Below are 16,906 nucleotides of genomic sequence, written 5' to 3'. Positions count from 1 at the left end.
TAAAGTCCACATTGAAAATACACCTAGAGTATTATTTTCCCCATTTATTTATTTATTTATTTATTCACTTTACATCCCAATGTCAGCATCCTACTAATCCACAGAACAAAGAATTTATTCCTCCTATGTAACTATATTAGTGAACCTACTGAATGCCCTCTCTGCATTCTCTCTACTCCCTTTTCTCTCCAATTTCATTCTGCTCTCCACATATATGATGCTATTTTTAAGATATAAGATTATACAGTGTCTTTTCCACATCTGACTTATCTTACTTAATGTAATATCCTACAAATCCTACTATTTTGTTAAAAATGTCAGAATTTCATGTTTTCATACAGCTAAATAGTATCTTCTCATTTTCTATATCTGTTCATTGATGGGTAATTAGGTTAACCACATATTCTTGATATCGTGAATAGTGTTTTCAATAAACCTGGGAATGTAAGTGTCTTTTTGCCATACAAACTCAAAAATACTTTATAGAAAAAGAAAGAAATAAAAGAAATAAAACCAAACATGAGATAGCTACAATTTAGGAGAAACCTCTTACTAACGTATAGTGTGACATTTGTTATAAGAATTCTGTCCATATTGGAAAGTTGGTAAGATATATATATATATATCATTCCACTTAAGTTCCTAATGACAAACTAAAGTTTAATTCTACATAACTTTCACCCAGAAGAACCAATAAGTGTATTAGGCTTACTTATAGAGCAAGCATGATGGTTTATGGCCAGGTGCACAGGTGACCCTAAAGCAGCCAACTAGGAGGTCTGTGCCCATCATGGCTGCATAAATAGATCCTTTTTTTTTAGTCTTTACCAGCCTGTGATACTTCCTGGAAACAATGAGACCACGTATAATTAGGGCAGAATTACATCCACCTGGTTACAAAGGCAATCTGAATACCCTTGTGATAATATTTTTCAAGCAGACACAGCTGGGCTTATAAAGATGACAGATGTTTAGCTCAGAGGATAGTGCTGTATAACAGTATTTATTTCCAGAATTTATAAGAAACTGAAACAGCTCAATACAAGACAGCAAGTAACCCAAATAAAATATGAATTAAAGACATGGGTAGATGTTTTTCAAAAGAAGACTTTCAAATGGCCCCCTAGATACATGAAAACATGATCAATCACACTAATCAATGGAAATGAATAATTCAAAACCACAATGATTCATCCATCCATTTGGAATAACTTAGCAAAAAGAAAATAGCAAATGATCAAGGATTGCCATTAACAAAAACACCATGGAGATTCCTAAGAAAATTAAAATAAATCTTATTATCCAGTAGTATAACTCCTGGGCATACACCCCAAAGAAATGTGGCTAGTTCTCCAAATTTCTAATAGATTACTTTAGTGGATTTTCTAGAAAAGAATTACTAGATAACCTCAAATTGAAGCAAGACTGCCTTTCTCTGAGGCATACATGGAAATACCTTTGAAAAAGGTAGTGACCTTTTGTATTTAAAATTTGTAACTTATTTCTTGAGATTATACTATAATTACATCATTATTCCTTTTCCTCCACCAAACCCTGCTCTACACCCCTCCCATATCTCTTTCAAATTCAAGGCCTTCATTTTTCATTATTTCTTGTCATATATATATATATATATATATATATATATATATATATATATATAACTTTTGTTCTCTTGTAGGCTTTGAGATTTCTGAAAATCAGAAGAGACAGGCTGCAATGACTGTGAGAAAAGCCTCTAAACAGAAAGGTACCTCTGTCTTTACTCCTTCAGACCCACTCACTGTCTGTGTGGGACTAGGAAACCATGGGGTATGTGTTTTCATATTCCTTGGCTCCTTTCTATACTGAGCTTCACTTGGAATAGTTTCCAGCTGCCCAGGTATTCTTGATAACAAGTAACAAATGTTCTTAATGTTTTAATTCTTGAAAGTAAGGGATGTGGGTTAGTCATATCTATGTTATTGGCTACATAAACAAAACAAAATAAAAAAATTATTTTTGTGTTTACTTCAAAATAAGAAAAACTCCTTGAATAATCTAGAGAGAGGCAGGCAATAGTGCATGTATATAATTTATTTAATAAATATAAATATATAGGGATATGTTCTCAGCTTTCTTTCAGTGGTCTAAACATGCTTACCTAATCAGTAACCCCAAACCAAAGTGAAGAACCTCAAATTGAAGCAAGACTGTCTTTCTCCAAGGCATACATGGAAATACCTTTGAAAAATTCAAATTCAAATAGAATCAACTTAAATTTGAAATAGTTTTTCTTTTCTTTTTCATGAACCAGAACAAAACTAAAGTGCTCAATTGAGCAAAAAGAAGGAGCTACCTTCCGCTTTCTAGAGTGTCTACATAGTACCAAGTTTCTTAATTTCTTTCATTTCATCTTTATAGTAACCCAAAGAAAATGGCACTATTAGCCCCTGTTCCAGGTTAAGAAACTGAAAACATTCAAGGTAAAGTGATTTTTAACCTAAGTCATCTTGATTCTGAGACCACTGCTCTCCCCTCTTCATCTCAGGGTCCTGATGATGGTGATATCTCATTTGAAAAGAAGAGCTCATTTGATTCTCTCATCTCAATTACTGGCAGCTATTTTTTACTGACAGTATTTTCACTGTTCCAAGGAATAGATAATCTTAATAAGACATCACTTTCTCCAGTCCTTTCCTTCTGCTCTCTCATTAGTTCTAGGATTCAGAATGAATTCTAGAAGTAATGAAGGGAACACTGATAGGATAGCTCTCATGCAAATGTCATTAGTTAAGTAATTGTTCTAGTGTCCCCTTCACATGTTATTTGTAATATCATGGGACATTATCGACCATCTGTTTTTCTGAGGGAAGAGTTATCTGGCTGATAAAAAGGACTTTTTCACTTTACTTTGTTTACTTTCTGCTGTCTTGGTTTTCAGAATTTATATATAACTTCCTGGGTTAAATGCTAATTCCTGATGCATCAGCCCAATTGAATTTATCAATACAAAAAATGTCAGAATCATATACACAGCCTTCATCTTCATAGACTTTAAGGCCAGTTGAAAATCAGATTATTACTCTAGAATAAATAAAACAATCTTGAAAAAATAAGAATAAAAAGGAAGTACCTAGTTTACCTAATTTCAACACTCATTATATAGGTACATTAACTGAGGCAATACAGATAGTTTAATAGAAAGAATTCAGAAATAGACCTGCATGCATATGTGTGACTTATTTTGACAAAGACAGAACAACAGTTCAGCAAAGAAAGTGCAATATTTTCAACAAATAGTCTGAATTAGACTTCTATAGACAAATTAGGACCTTGATTATAAGCCCACACTTTGTGTAATAATTAAGTAGAAATTCATTGTGAAATTAAATACGAAACTATAGAGCTAAGAAAATGTATTTTAAAAATCTTTAGGGTTTGTATATTTGATATCAAAAGCTTGAAAGAGAAAATGAAAAAATAGAGCTTTATAAAGCAAGACTTCCTCCTTGACATCCCTGTATTATTTGTTAGCATCTAATACCCTCATATTTTTAACATTTGCCACCTTTCAAAAATGACTACAGAACCAGATGATTCTTCCTATGGAAGTACCAATGGCTGATGATGGCTTAGCATTAGAACTACTGTCAGGGTAGTTGGATTCCTTGAATCCTCCATTAATATAAAAAGGTCTATAATCTCAGTATCATTAAAAGGTCATAGATCCCATTTTCCTTTTTTTCTATGAATTATGTCTTATGGTGATGAATTTACTTTCTGTTTCAACTACTAATGTCAATTTTCTATTGAATACAGGTTTGTCACTGTCAACCCAAAGCAAAATACTAAATTACTTGGGTCTTAACCGTTATGGAAAGTCCTGAAGTCAGTAGTTCTTAACCAGATTATTTTGACGCTTTCAGGTAGGGTTGGAGAGGAAGAGAACCAAAGTCTAGAACTGAAAAGAGTTTGTGAGGTTCTTCAGGGATTATGGTCTCCTGGAAAGAAATCCTAACCAGGAACTCTGCACATGTGAGCTCTAGTTCCCACTTTTTTGCGAGCTGAGTCTAAGATCTTAGGTATAAGATTTCTTCTGGTTCTTGGTTTTCTTGTCTGTCAAACAAGTGATGGTAACACTTAAGATTTATTCTATTTTATTGTATTTCATTTTATTTTATTGGTGATGCCTGATAAGATGGTGAAAGAGAATAGTAATAAGATAGTGAATAAAAATAGAGATGCCGGTGCAAATATGACAGGGAAAGAAACAATTTACAGCATGGGTTGATTATCATTTACGTGAAATGCTTGAGACACAATGTACCTCAGATTACAAATTAGATATATTTTTTTTAAATTTTGGAATATTTGTTGTATAGACTTTCTTGATTGAACAACTTTAATATGGAAATCTTAAAAGGTCCAAAATATGAAACTTTCTGGCTATTAGATTTCAGAGTTTGGAATTAGGGTTATTCAATTCATTACCAGGTAAAACTCATAAAACTAGTGTTTGAAAACTCACTTGGTACTTAATTTATACTCTTTCCTTTGGTCTCCTATTTGCTCTAGGTGTCAACTCTGCTCGCTCAGTTCCTCCTTCCTATCCACCACCACAGGACCCGTTAAACCAGGGCCAGTACCTGGTCCCCGATGGCATCGCTCCGTCTCAAGTGTTTGAGTTCACTGAACCGAAACGCAGCCAGTCACCATTCTGGCAAAACTTCAGTAGGTTAACCCCCTTCAAAAAATAATACCTATAGGAAGGCAGATAATTTTAAAATAAATAAAATTATATTTATAGATGGACCTTTTTTTCGGAGAAGCACTGTTGAAAATTTATATATATATATATATATAAAATGTGTGTGTGTGTGAGAGTGAGTGTGTGTGTGTGCGTGTGTGTGCACACATACATGCACGCACACACACATAGACATTTACGTATACACGTGTGTGTGTGTGTGTGTGTGTGGGCATGTGTGCACATATGCATGCACATGCATGCACACATACATACATATACACACACAGAGAAGGACCAAAACCATTTTCTGTTGTTTTGGGCAATTGAAATCTATAGTTGGTAAGAAGTACCACTGATTTCCAAACATGTAATCACTTCTTAAAATTTTTAGTTCTTAACCTTGTTCCCCTCCCCCTTATTCTTTGTTCTTTTTCCTGTTAAGATAACTTATCCGCTCCTCTAGTTCACTGACCTGTCATTATTACCATAGAGTATTTGCATTGTTTTATTGCCCTTTCCTTATGATACTGATGCTAATAACTTTTGAATTTAATTTATGTAGTGAGTTTGGGATTTCATTTCTCTCCCTGTCACTTTTCACTGAGAAGGGGAGGATTCCCATCTCCTGTTCCTCATGCAACCATCTGCAAATGTTCCTGTAGCCCTGCAGTTATAACAACAGCCTTTTCCCAGCATCCTATGTCCACAATTGTGCCAGTCTAGACACATGCTCTGTTGTGCCCTTGTGATTTATCTGCTTGGTATTTCTATTGCTTTCACTGTTTTAGGTATTGTGGAAGGATATAAAACCAAACAGAAACAAAGAAGTGAAAGAATGTAATGAGGGTAGAGAAGACTTCTGTTAGGGAGATAGTTTTTATTTAGGTGATTTCTTCTAGCACCGAGAATTCCCGTGTAACAGCAATGCTAAGTCATTGAAAGTTTTCACCTAAGAGTTAGTTTGGGTCCATTAGTCTCTTTTTTCAAGCCTCTTTTATTATGGATCTCCTTTTCAACCTGTCTCTTCCCTAGGCAAAAAGGATTATCTAAACTAGTAGCAAAGAAATTGAGACTTTGCTTCCTGAGGAAGAGATTAATCTCCATCCCATAGCCCATAGCTAATAGGTGGTAGGTGTCAGATAGGGCTCTCTATATAGTGTTCTGATCATTCCTGCTTCCATTTTCAGATTCATAAAGCATTACTGTTAGAAGTTTATGGAGGAGTTCAAGAGAAAAACTTGCTTGGCCAAGATCATTAGCCACCTTCAGATTACCCTGAAAAGAGTTCAAAGTTGACAGCAATATCATATAGGGAAACGTAGGGACCATCAGGAAAAGAGAAAGGCTTTATCAAAAATAATATACCAGTAATTTGCATCACTAAAAGTATAAGAAACATCCCCAATTGTTAGCAGATTGCATGGATAATCTTCTCTGTCTCCTCCTTTGCCCTTACTGTCTTCCTGGTAGAGGATTGTGAGTATTGGCATAGTTAGAGCCATTCTGGCATTCAAAGTAGGCTTTGTTCCTGACAGACCCCCATCCCAGAACAACTGAGGCAAGTGATAGAGAAGCCTCGGGCTACTTTTACATCTGGGGGGAAAAAGATTTGAGGCATAACACTGAAGTTCATTCTTAGCAGGCTTTCCATTTGACCAGAAGGTTTCCCACAAAAATCAGAATCCCCATGAGTACAGTAGAGTACTCTTTGTCATTTAGCCCTTTGTATGGCTAGAGTGAGAAAAAGAGAATATAAAGAAGTGTGAAAACCCACCCTATCCAGGAATCTGGAGATTGAGTCTGTCCTGGACCTCACAAGAAAAGACTTCATTATTAAAAAAAAAAAAAAAATCTAAGCTTACCTAGCAGCAACCATAGCTGTATGAGGTCTTCAACAAAGCTGAATTTGTGCTTCCTGACCTAGACCAAGCCCTACCCCTGAAACAAATTACAAGTTGTTGTCAGACTTTGTAGTTATCAAGGCTAGCTAGCAGAACACCAGGGCTCGGGACTGGCTATCACTGCTTAGCACATGGTAGAACTACATTAAGCATTTATGACAGGATACCTGGTATTTATCATATAGACTACAATGTTCTCCCTTGGCAAGCTGAAATGTGTTTCACTTCCTATGCAGGCCTCCCTTATTTTACCTTCTTTTCCTACTTTTTACCCACCCTCACTAGTCTTGGCCTTGGCAACTTTCTCCAGGGGTTAGGAGCACACCAGGAGGGCTTGTTTTGAAAGGTTTCTAGATCTATAGTATCTTTTGGCCAGGCCCTCTCATTCTCCTCCCCTTTCTGAGTCCAACATTCAAGGCTCCCAGATCAGGGGTATTACCTCTCATCATCCTGTGTCTCCATCCAGTCCACTGGCCTTACAAGATGTAGTAATTTGTAAAGGCACTACCAATTCAGCTCTCCTTTGATTGGAATGCCCTACTCCACCCCCGTACCTATGGCTCAAAGTAGATCAGTGGCTAGTAGCCCAAAGGGAAACTCATCAATTCCCTGGACTCAGTAGCTAAACCTGTTGCATCCCCACAGCCATGTTATGCCCCCCACCCCAAACTCTATAATTCTCCTGTTTCTGCATGGCCCTGTACTCCCCTTTCCTCAACTCAATGAGGCTCGAATTTTCTTTCCAAAAGGGTTTTGCAAGTTTGTTCTATGAGTTCTACTGTAGGGAGGTCCTAAATACAGAAATACGATTTTTCTCTCCTTCTCTTATCCTCTTTCTATGTGTATATCTTTAATTGATCTATTAAGGACAGCAACAAGAGAGTTCTAACAATTCTAGTATGAAGCCAAATAGTGATATTTTAGTGCTTTGGGGGTGGGGCGGGCTGGGTGACTAGATGGGCACCAGTGATTTTGACTACCCCTGCTGCTCTGCATTTGCTGGTTTACTCTTTTGTTTCTATTATCTGACTGTTTGACCCTGTCAAACAAGTGTCAAAATTGTGTATTTGGAAATGTTTAACAACAACAAAAAAAAAGATGTTGTAATGACATAAAGCCTTATGAAAATATTTATGGAGTTCAATAAAAGAAGTAAAAAGAATTTCAGGCACAGTTGTGCCATTTGTGTATGTGTGTACATGTGTGTGTGTGTGTGTGTGTGTGCGCGCGCGAGCGTACATGAGTGTATGCACATGCATATGTGTGCCTGTGTATTCATGCATGTGTGTGTATGTATGCACACGTGTGCCCAACTGCAAAATAAAGACAATTTGTGTGCTCTGAGACTACTTGCTCCAATTATCTTGAGTTTCTTATCCTGCTGTTTCATTTCCAAAGTATTCCAAGGGATCTTGGGAAACATTTTCTATCATTTGTAGAAGAGTAAAAGATAAGAACAGTGTTTGAACCTGTAGCCGTGAGTACTTAAACTATTTTTATAGATAGGACTGTCTTTCATTTTACCTGGTACATTGCTAAAACCTAATGGCCCATTCCTAATCATGTTCATTTCTCTTGTGTCTACAGGTCCAAAATATAACCTGGGCCTTTGTGACAGTTTTAACATTGCATTCTTAATGTAGTCACAGGCCATAACACTTGGGAATTTCCCACTCCAGGTTCCCTCTTAAAACCTGTGAGCTTGACTCCTTAAAAAGTAGACTTGAATTGTCCATGTGTGGACACAGTGGCCTTATTATTTTCTTTATTATGTATAGTCTGTGTACACATATACTTTGCTTCCCACTAGGCCTGCGCATAACATGTAATGTTGCCTGTCAGCAGTCCACATGAGTAAGCCTTCTTCTTCCAAAGCAACAGAACATTAAAGTCAGAAAGATTCTTGTTTACCAAAATATTCCAGGCAGTTGTTCAAAATATCTAGAGCGTGAACTCTATCCTTCCGAGCCCTGGAAGTGCCCTCCTACACTGAAGCATTTTAAAAAGTCATAAATCAAGCCTTCCTTATCCTCACCTTTGCTAACTTTTGCTCTTGCCCATTATCTTATATATTCTCATTTATCCCTTCTACAGTGACCACCCTGTTCCTTTTACCTGGGTTCTGTCAACTGTCCCCATCCAAATCACCAAGACTTTACCATTTGTTTTATGTCTTATCAATTCCCAGCTTCCACGGATTCCAGGAGTAAATTATAATTACTTCTTCCAGAGTAAGTGGGCATCATCTGTTCTCAGTCTTCCTAGACTATCTTCTAGAAGTTTTAGAAGTGAGAAGACAATGATAATGATTTTATTAACTATATTTGACAGGGAAAAATGGCCTAAAAGTGATTGGCTAGGGATACCTACATTCTGAGTTTTACTTGCCTGTCCTCAAGCTCACCACCACTTCCCCCTGGCCCCCACCTCCATCTCCACTGATTTGAGAGTTCTTTTGTCTTAGTTTTTGGTAGGGTGAATAAAATAACAGCAACAAGTATATGAATGCCTTTCTGTGCAGTTATTAATAGCCCTATTTCTTTTTTCCTTTTTTATTTACTTTTTTATATTTTATTTACATTTCAGATGCCATCCCCTTTCCCCACTTCCCCTCCCTAGAAAACCCCTATCCCATGCCCCCTTTTCCTTTTTGCTTTTATACATTTTTTAAAAATGTTAATCAAAGGCTTTATAAGTTTGGTAATGCTCAATCAGAAGTGTAACCCAATACCCAACCTAGATATATAAACTATCTTTGACTGGTGGAGACACATGAACATCTGCCTCCATGCCCCCCCTCTTTCTCTCTTTCTCTTATCACCTAGCTTCACCCTTCCTGTTAAAATAAAACTTTTCTTTCAAAATGCAATTAGAGCATAATTATGTCAATTTGTACTAGTGAGGTACAAGATAGTCCTAATACCCAGTCCATCATTTTGTTGACTAACCAGAACCTCTGTCATCTGTCCTAATTAAAGCACTTAGTTTTGAACCTGGCTTTTTTTTCTTGGCTTTAGAATGAATGTCAGCTGAAAACCATCCACTCAGATCTTTTCTCTCAAAGTAAATAGCCAGGATTGAATAGGCCTATTTCTTAAATTCCCTAATTACAGCCTCAAAAACAAACAAAGCCAATTGCAGTTACAGATCACTTTTGTCTCCAGAACCAAGAACAAATGGCCAGAGAACCAAGGTCTCCAATGTGGTCTTTGCTTTTCTTCATTCAATGTTTGAATCACTTAAGCTACTACTTTGCTTCTTAGCCCACTGGCTTTTGGGCCATTAAGAATTTCCTTATTCACAGTCACCTATTTCCCCTGATTTCCAAAGGCATCTTCATGTCAAGGCTATGGTACTTTTGAAGTAGATCGTGCTTGTCCAGAATTTTACTTGCAAATTCCAAGTCTACAAAGTCAGAGTATTCTGTATTGTGCCCCACAAAGCCCTGTTAACTACAGAATAATATTTCTGCCTCGCCTATATGAAGACTAACCCAATTTATTTATAACACAATTTATCATTAATTTAGAAGCAAACTGTTAGTCTTCATCTTAGTCTTCACACCAGCTTTGTTCACAAGCCAACTTTGCATGGTGGGATATTCTTTCCCTCTTCCATCTTTCCCTCTCCTCACTGCCATCTCTGCACACACAAACCTGGCTTCAGACCTGTGGTTTGACAGCTTTCTTTGCTTGATCCAGTTAAACAGCTTATCCACCAGCTTTACCTGCCATAACTCAGCTCATGCACCTCCTGTACTGGCCCAATCTAAGAAAACCCAGGTTAACACATCACTCACACCACCAAAGGAAGAAGTCGCATGCTCAGGTCAAATCCCCCAAAACACAATATAAATGGCTAAGAAACCATGTCTACCATCAACCTTACTAGTCCTATGGAAGTATAACTACCTAGATGAGCCCCAGGACACAGAAATTTAAAGAACAATTGCTATCTTTATCAAAGGATCTAAGGAATTAAAGAATTCAATAAGGAGATAGAGACATTGCCAAGAACAGAAGCTGAAAGGAAGATGAGATTGAAAACCTCCTAAGCCAGAAGACAGCCTCACACACAGGAGTATATGGGGCAAAACTTTTTACTTGGTCATTAAAAATCAAAAAGGAGTACACAAATTTGGAAGGGTGAGGGGGTATATGTGAGAGAAATCCAGAGAAGGAGTGGCAGGTAGATGTCTTCAAACTTCATCTTATACATGTATGAACTTCTCAAAGAATGAACATAAATAATGTTTAAAAGGCTTAAATATATGTGAGATTTTACTGTAGCTTTGTGCATGACCCCTTTCTGTGGGTTACAATATAGTGCAATTAAGATTAGAATCATGCATTATTCCTTGTTACTATATATACTCTTCAAATGTGTCTCTTAAACTTCAGTTTAAATGACACAGGATTTTGTGCCTCCTGATTCCCAAATACCATGGACATAAATGTCCAATACTTGTGTAGAAATCAGTTTAATTTTCAGATCCCAGGATATCCTCCCATGATTAATCTGTAGGTGAAGTACATACCTTGTGTTAAATGCAGAGTGTTCTGGGTACCCAGCATGTGAATGTTTGAAAACGAGTAGGGCCCACATGCCCTTGACTTAGAAAATATTTTTCCTTGCTCCACTGAATTGGTGATAGAACATTTTGAGGTTATCTCAGTCATGAATGAAAGAATACCATTCAAAATACCCTCAAAAATAACTTGATATAAAACTAACAAGGATGTAATTGAGTGGTACAGTTAAAATATTAAGACAAGACATGGAGGGGAACAGGGTGGGGGATCAGAGTAGCAAGAGCCAGGGAGGGTGAATGGAAATTGGAAGTAGGTGTGTGTGTGTGTGGGGGGAGATGGGACAAGGATATCTCTAGGACATGCCAGAGACCTGGAATGAGGAAGGCTCTTGGGAGTTTGAAGGTGACTCTAGCAGTGGGAGATCTGGAACCTGAAGTGGCCACTTCCTGCAGCCAGCCAGGACTCCCAGTGGAAGGATAAGGATAGCAACTCACACACAAAACCTTCAACCAAAGGCCCCTCTCTTTGCCTCTGGGATTCACTAGTTCCTAGCTTGTCCTCCCACCAAGGTCTCTCCACCTTGCCCATATGGCACAGAGAATCAGGTAAACTGTCTTCACAACTCTTCCTAGCCTCCCTCCATTCAGGTCACCCAAGCTCAACAAGTCCTTTCCAGAGACTGACACCTCCCAGATCTTCTCCCTCCCTTTGAGACTCACCAGATCCCAACCTACTCCCCACCAGGAACTCTCCAGCCATCATCAGTGACCTGGAGACCCAAACCAGCCATGCCAGATGCCTGATTGGATCCTCCAATTGTTTTATACTGCCTTGAGACCCAAGAAAATCCACACTTTAAAAATTGTGTTTTAAGCTCCTGGCAAAAATCACTCAAGGCACCTAGACTATACTTGAAAAGTGAAAGAAGAAAACTGACATAAGCAAAAATGGCTGATTCAAACACGAAGTAATTCAAATATACCAATCCCAATATTGAAATAAAAACAACCCATACACACTTAAGATAATTCAAAGGAATAGTCAAACAACTCAAAGAAAAAAAAAAGGAATGTAACAAGAAAAAGTAAGGAATGAAACAAGGAAATTAATCTGAGACATGAAAATGGAGATCTAATTGCTAAAGAAAACTCAAACATAAATGAGACTAAAAATGAAAAACTAAATAAGCCAAATTGTCAAAGACCAGCTTTGACACCAAGGTTAACTAACCTAAGGTAGGGCTTATATTTGGCAACTGGCAATTAGTACTGATGACAGCCTGTGGCAACTGGAGGAAAAAAAAGGGAAGAAAATAATACACTCACAGAGCGGATGAAGCAAGATAAGCTCTAACAACTTCATACATATACATATATACATATGCACACACATTGGATGGATGGAATAAGGCTCCAACCAAATATATATATATATATATATATATATATATATATATATATACATACATATACACATATGTATATGTATACACATACACACATTTGGTGGGTGGTCCAAACTCCAACACACTGACCTATTCCAAGAAACTTTAAGTCAGCTTATATATTCAGCAAAATCTTTCAAACAGTATACAATTGTACTGTGACTACATACTGTTTTTCTTTTAGTGAATGATTATGAAAAAAGTATATTCTCAAATACCTTTACGTAAAAAACATTTTACATATCATAGGTGAAGAAGACAAATTATTCCCAAGAACCCACATTGGTAACTAAGTAACCTGTTATAGATTAACAAAGTGTGAGCAAGCAAGGAAAGGTAATTTTCTCAGTCAGTTTCTCTTACTTACAGACTGCAATTTTCAGTTACAAAGAAAGGATCAAATATTTTTATTATTTGTCTTAAAAAGTAATTTTATTAAAATCTTAAAAGAATCACAAATCTAAACTTTTATATAAAAAACAATGTCATTTCTACTTCAATTCCTCAGGTTGCACATTTACTCAAACTAAATTTTTTTTTTGTTAAATTGTATCAGGAAGCTGAGAGCAAAAAAATGGGTACAAGAAATTCATCACTTCATCAGCAGCTCAGCCAGTGCTATTTGGGCTGCCATTGTTCTTGTTCCCTGACCTCAAAAAATCCCAAGCTCCACTATTAAGAGTGTGTTTTTCTTAACTTTAAATTGTTCCCTAGGATTTTCTACATCAAAGCCACTAACAAAAACATCCTAACCTTAATTCACTAACAATCTATTTTTCCAAATGTTTTCTAAGGGTACTAGTTGCAGCTGACAATCTACTGTTCTTTTCTAGGGTGATGATTGAATCATCAATCTGCTCCAGCAGCAATGCCTGAAAAAGATCAAGCACTGTTGTTATAAGTGCCCAGTGAGGTGTTGGAAGCCCCTTAAGAGTTTTCATACAATTCTTAGATTAAGAGGGATGTGAAGGCAAGAAGCAGAGCCAAACTCTGTAACAGCATGAAGTCCTCAGAACAAGTAGTCCTTGGTGCCTTGCCTCTCCAAGGCACAGCCATCATGGCATGTTAAACTGTGGGCTGCGTTCCATGAGTTCTAAAGCCATTTGTTCCTCCTGCATGGCCCCAGACACCAAATAAAGCCATACCAACAAAATGGATCTTGTCAAAAACAGGATGGAAGACAAAGTAGAGGAATTAGATCACTTAGTAAAGGTTAATAACAAATTGAAAAAAGAAAATATGAGCAGAACAAATAAAAATTTTGCAACATCACCTATAAGCATAAAAGAATACCATAGTGAATACATATAAAATATCTTTAGTAAAACCATAAAAAGTAACATTCTCAAACATAGAAAAAAAGAAATGAAAATAACCATCCAAGTACATGAGTTGTGTGAAATAGACAAGACCAAAAACTAAATTCTTCACAAGATAGATACTATATTTAAAACATTAAAGACACAGTATTAATTATTTAAAAGCTGCAAGAGAAAAAGGTCAAGTCACTTAGAAAAGTAGGCTCATTGAATAATATTTGATTACTTAACAGAAACTTTAAAAGGTAGAAGAGCCTGAAACATCTTAAAGACCACAAGTCTCAAACTAAACTATTATACCAAGCAAAACTATCAATTAAAATTGAAGAAGAATGTAAAAAAAGAAAAGAGAAAACTTTCATGATAAAAACTGATTAAAGGAATTTATAACTACAAGACCAGCACCTTCCGGTCTGGGCCTGAGTACTGAGCAGATCCCGGGTGGCAGCTCTGCCCCCAATCTCTTAAGAACCCAGAGGAAGTGGGGGCGCCCAGGTGCTCTAAACCAGGCAGTATCTTAGCTAAGAAGACAGCAATGCTCACCCCAAACAGGGAGTAACTGGGACCCACTAGGACCCAGGCAGTCACTCCTGGCCCGGAGCACTGAGCAGATTTTGGGCTCCAGCTCTTACCCCAGTAGTAATACCCATACCACACAGTTCTGATAAAACCAAGATAATAGGAAAGACAGGCTCCAGTCAGAGGCAGGGCAGGTAGCACTAAGGAGATCCAGATGGCAAAAGGTAAGCACAAGAACATAAGCATCAGCAACCCAGGGTACTTGGCATCATTTGGCATCATTAGAACCTAGTTCTTCCACACTAGAAAGTCCTGAATTCCCCATATCAGCAGCAAAGCAAGATTCAGATTTAAAATCACTTCTAATGATGATGATAGAGGACTTTAAGAAGAACATAAATTAACACTCTCAAAGAATTTGAGAAGAACACAGGTAAACAGGTAGCAGCCCTTAAAGAGGAAAGAGAAAAATCCCTTAAAGAATTACAAGAGAACACAACCAAACTGGTGAAGGAATTGAACAATACCATCCAGGACATAAAAATGGAAGTAGAAACAATAAAGAAATCACAAAGGGAGACTACCCTGGAGATAGAAAACCTAGGAAAGAAATCAGGAGTCATAGATGAAAGCACCACCAACAGAATACAAGAGATAGAAGAGAGAATCTCAAGTGCAGAAGATACCATAGAAAATATTGACATAATTGTCAAAGAAAACCCAAAATGCAAAAAGTTCTTAACACAAAATATCCAGGAAACCCAGGACACAATAAGGAGACCAAACCTAAGGATAATAGGTATAGATCAGAGTGAAGATTCCAAAATTAAAGGGCCAATAAATATCTTCAACAAAATTATAGAAGAAAACGTCCCTAATCTAAAGAACAAGATGCCCATAAACACACAAGAAGCCTATATAATGCCAAATAGACTAGACCAGAAAAGAAATACCTCCCTTCACATAATAATCAAAACACCAAGTGCACAAAACAAAGAAAGAATATTAAAAGCAGTAAGGGAAAAATGTCAAGTAACATATAAAGGCAGACCTATCAGAATTACACCAGACTTCTCACCAGAGACTATAAAAGCTAGAAGATGCTGGACAGATGTCATACAGACCCTAAGAAAACACAAATGCCAGCCCAGGCTACTATACCCAGCAAAACTCTCAATTACCATAGATGGAGAAACCAAGATATTCCACAACAAAACCAAATTTACACAATATCTTTCCACAAACCCAGCATTACAAAGGATAATAGCAGGAAACTTTCAACACAAGGAGAGAAATTATACCCTAGAAAGAGCAAGAAAGTAATCCTCTTCCAACAAATCCAAAAGCAGATAGCCACACAAAGACAATTTCACCTCTAATAACAAAAATAACAAGAAGCAACAATCACTGTTCTGTTCCTTAACATCTCTTAACATCAATGGACTCAATCCTCAAATTAAAAGACATAGGCTAATGAACTGGATACATAAACAGGATTTTGCTGTATACAGGAAACCTGCCTCAGTGACAGGGACAGATTTTACCTTAGAGTAAAAGGCTGGAAAACAATTTTTCAAGCAAATAATCCTAAGAAACAAGCTGGAGTAGCCATACTAAAATCTCCAGCCCAAGAATACAAAGGGAGGGACTCATGGCTCCACCTGTATAGGTCGTTGAGGGTGGGCTTGCCAGGCATCTGTGGAAGTGGACAGCCTTGGTACCTGAAAGTTTGGATTCCCTTAGTGTTGGGGGAAATTCAAGAGCAGGGAGGTGGGAATGAGAGGATGGTGGGAGCACACCCTCATATTAATTGGGGGAGGAAAGATGGGGTAAGGGGTTAGGCATCAGTGGAAGTAGAGGGCCTTGGTGCCTGAAAGTGTGGATTCCCAAGTGTTGGGGAATTTGAGAGCAGGGAGGTGGGAATGGGAGGATGGTGGGAGTAGACCCTCATAGAAACTCCCAGAATTATATGGATTAGACATGACAGAGGCAGGCTGCCAGAAGACTAGATTCCAGAATTCAAACAAAAAAATTATCTTGATACTAAAATTTGTTTTGAGAATTGTATATTGCAGAATACACAGCCTTGGTGTATCTACTCATCAAGCAAGCTGAGCAGACCTGCTCAAACCTCTGATGTCCTGGAATTCCATCTGGTTGCAGTGAAGACACGGATGTCAGAGGCTTATCAATTTACTCTTCCCCCTACCCCTCTTCTAATATTTCAACACCCATAATCAGCTTGAAGAAGTTAATGAAGGGTCGGTGCCCCTATTCCCTGGGCTTGGGGACTAAGGTGGTTAATATTGGGCTGTCTTTCTAGGGGAAAGTAGTGGTTTTGGTGGAACAGGAAGGATTAGCTAGGATTTATTGCATAGCCATAACCTATTAGTAGAAATATGTATAATTGTTATTAAGATGAAGTTATAATTTCTTAAATGGTACAAAATTTTACTTTG

The 16,906-nt window shown here is 37.4% G+C and overlaps 1 protein-coding gene across 1 annotated transcript in view; it reads left to right on the top strand.

Moving 5' to 3' along the window:
• Window positions 1-7,795, top strand: part of Arhgef9 (Cdc42 guanine nucleotide exchange factor 9) — a 135,905-nt gene extending 128,110 nt beyond the window's left edge. The window contains 2 exon segments of the mRNA XM_034485018.2: window positions 1,682-1,750; window positions 4,558-7,795. Coding sequence (XP_034340909.1) covers window positions 1,682-1,750; window positions 4,558-4,739 — 251 coding nt within the window. The 3' untranslated portion in view covers window positions 4,740-7,795.
• Window positions 7,796-16,906: the final 9,111 nt, after the last annotated feature.

The sequence above is a fragment of the Arvicanthis niloticus genome, chromosome X (genome assembly GCF_011762505.2).
Source record: "Arvicanthis niloticus isolate mArvNil1 chromosome X, mArvNil1.pat.X, whole genome shotgun sequence".
Lineage (NCBI taxonomy): Eukaryota > Metazoa > Chordata > Mammalia > Rodentia > Muridae > Arvicanthis > Arvicanthis niloticus.
This window is presented reverse-complemented; position numbering and strand designations above follow the sequence as displayed.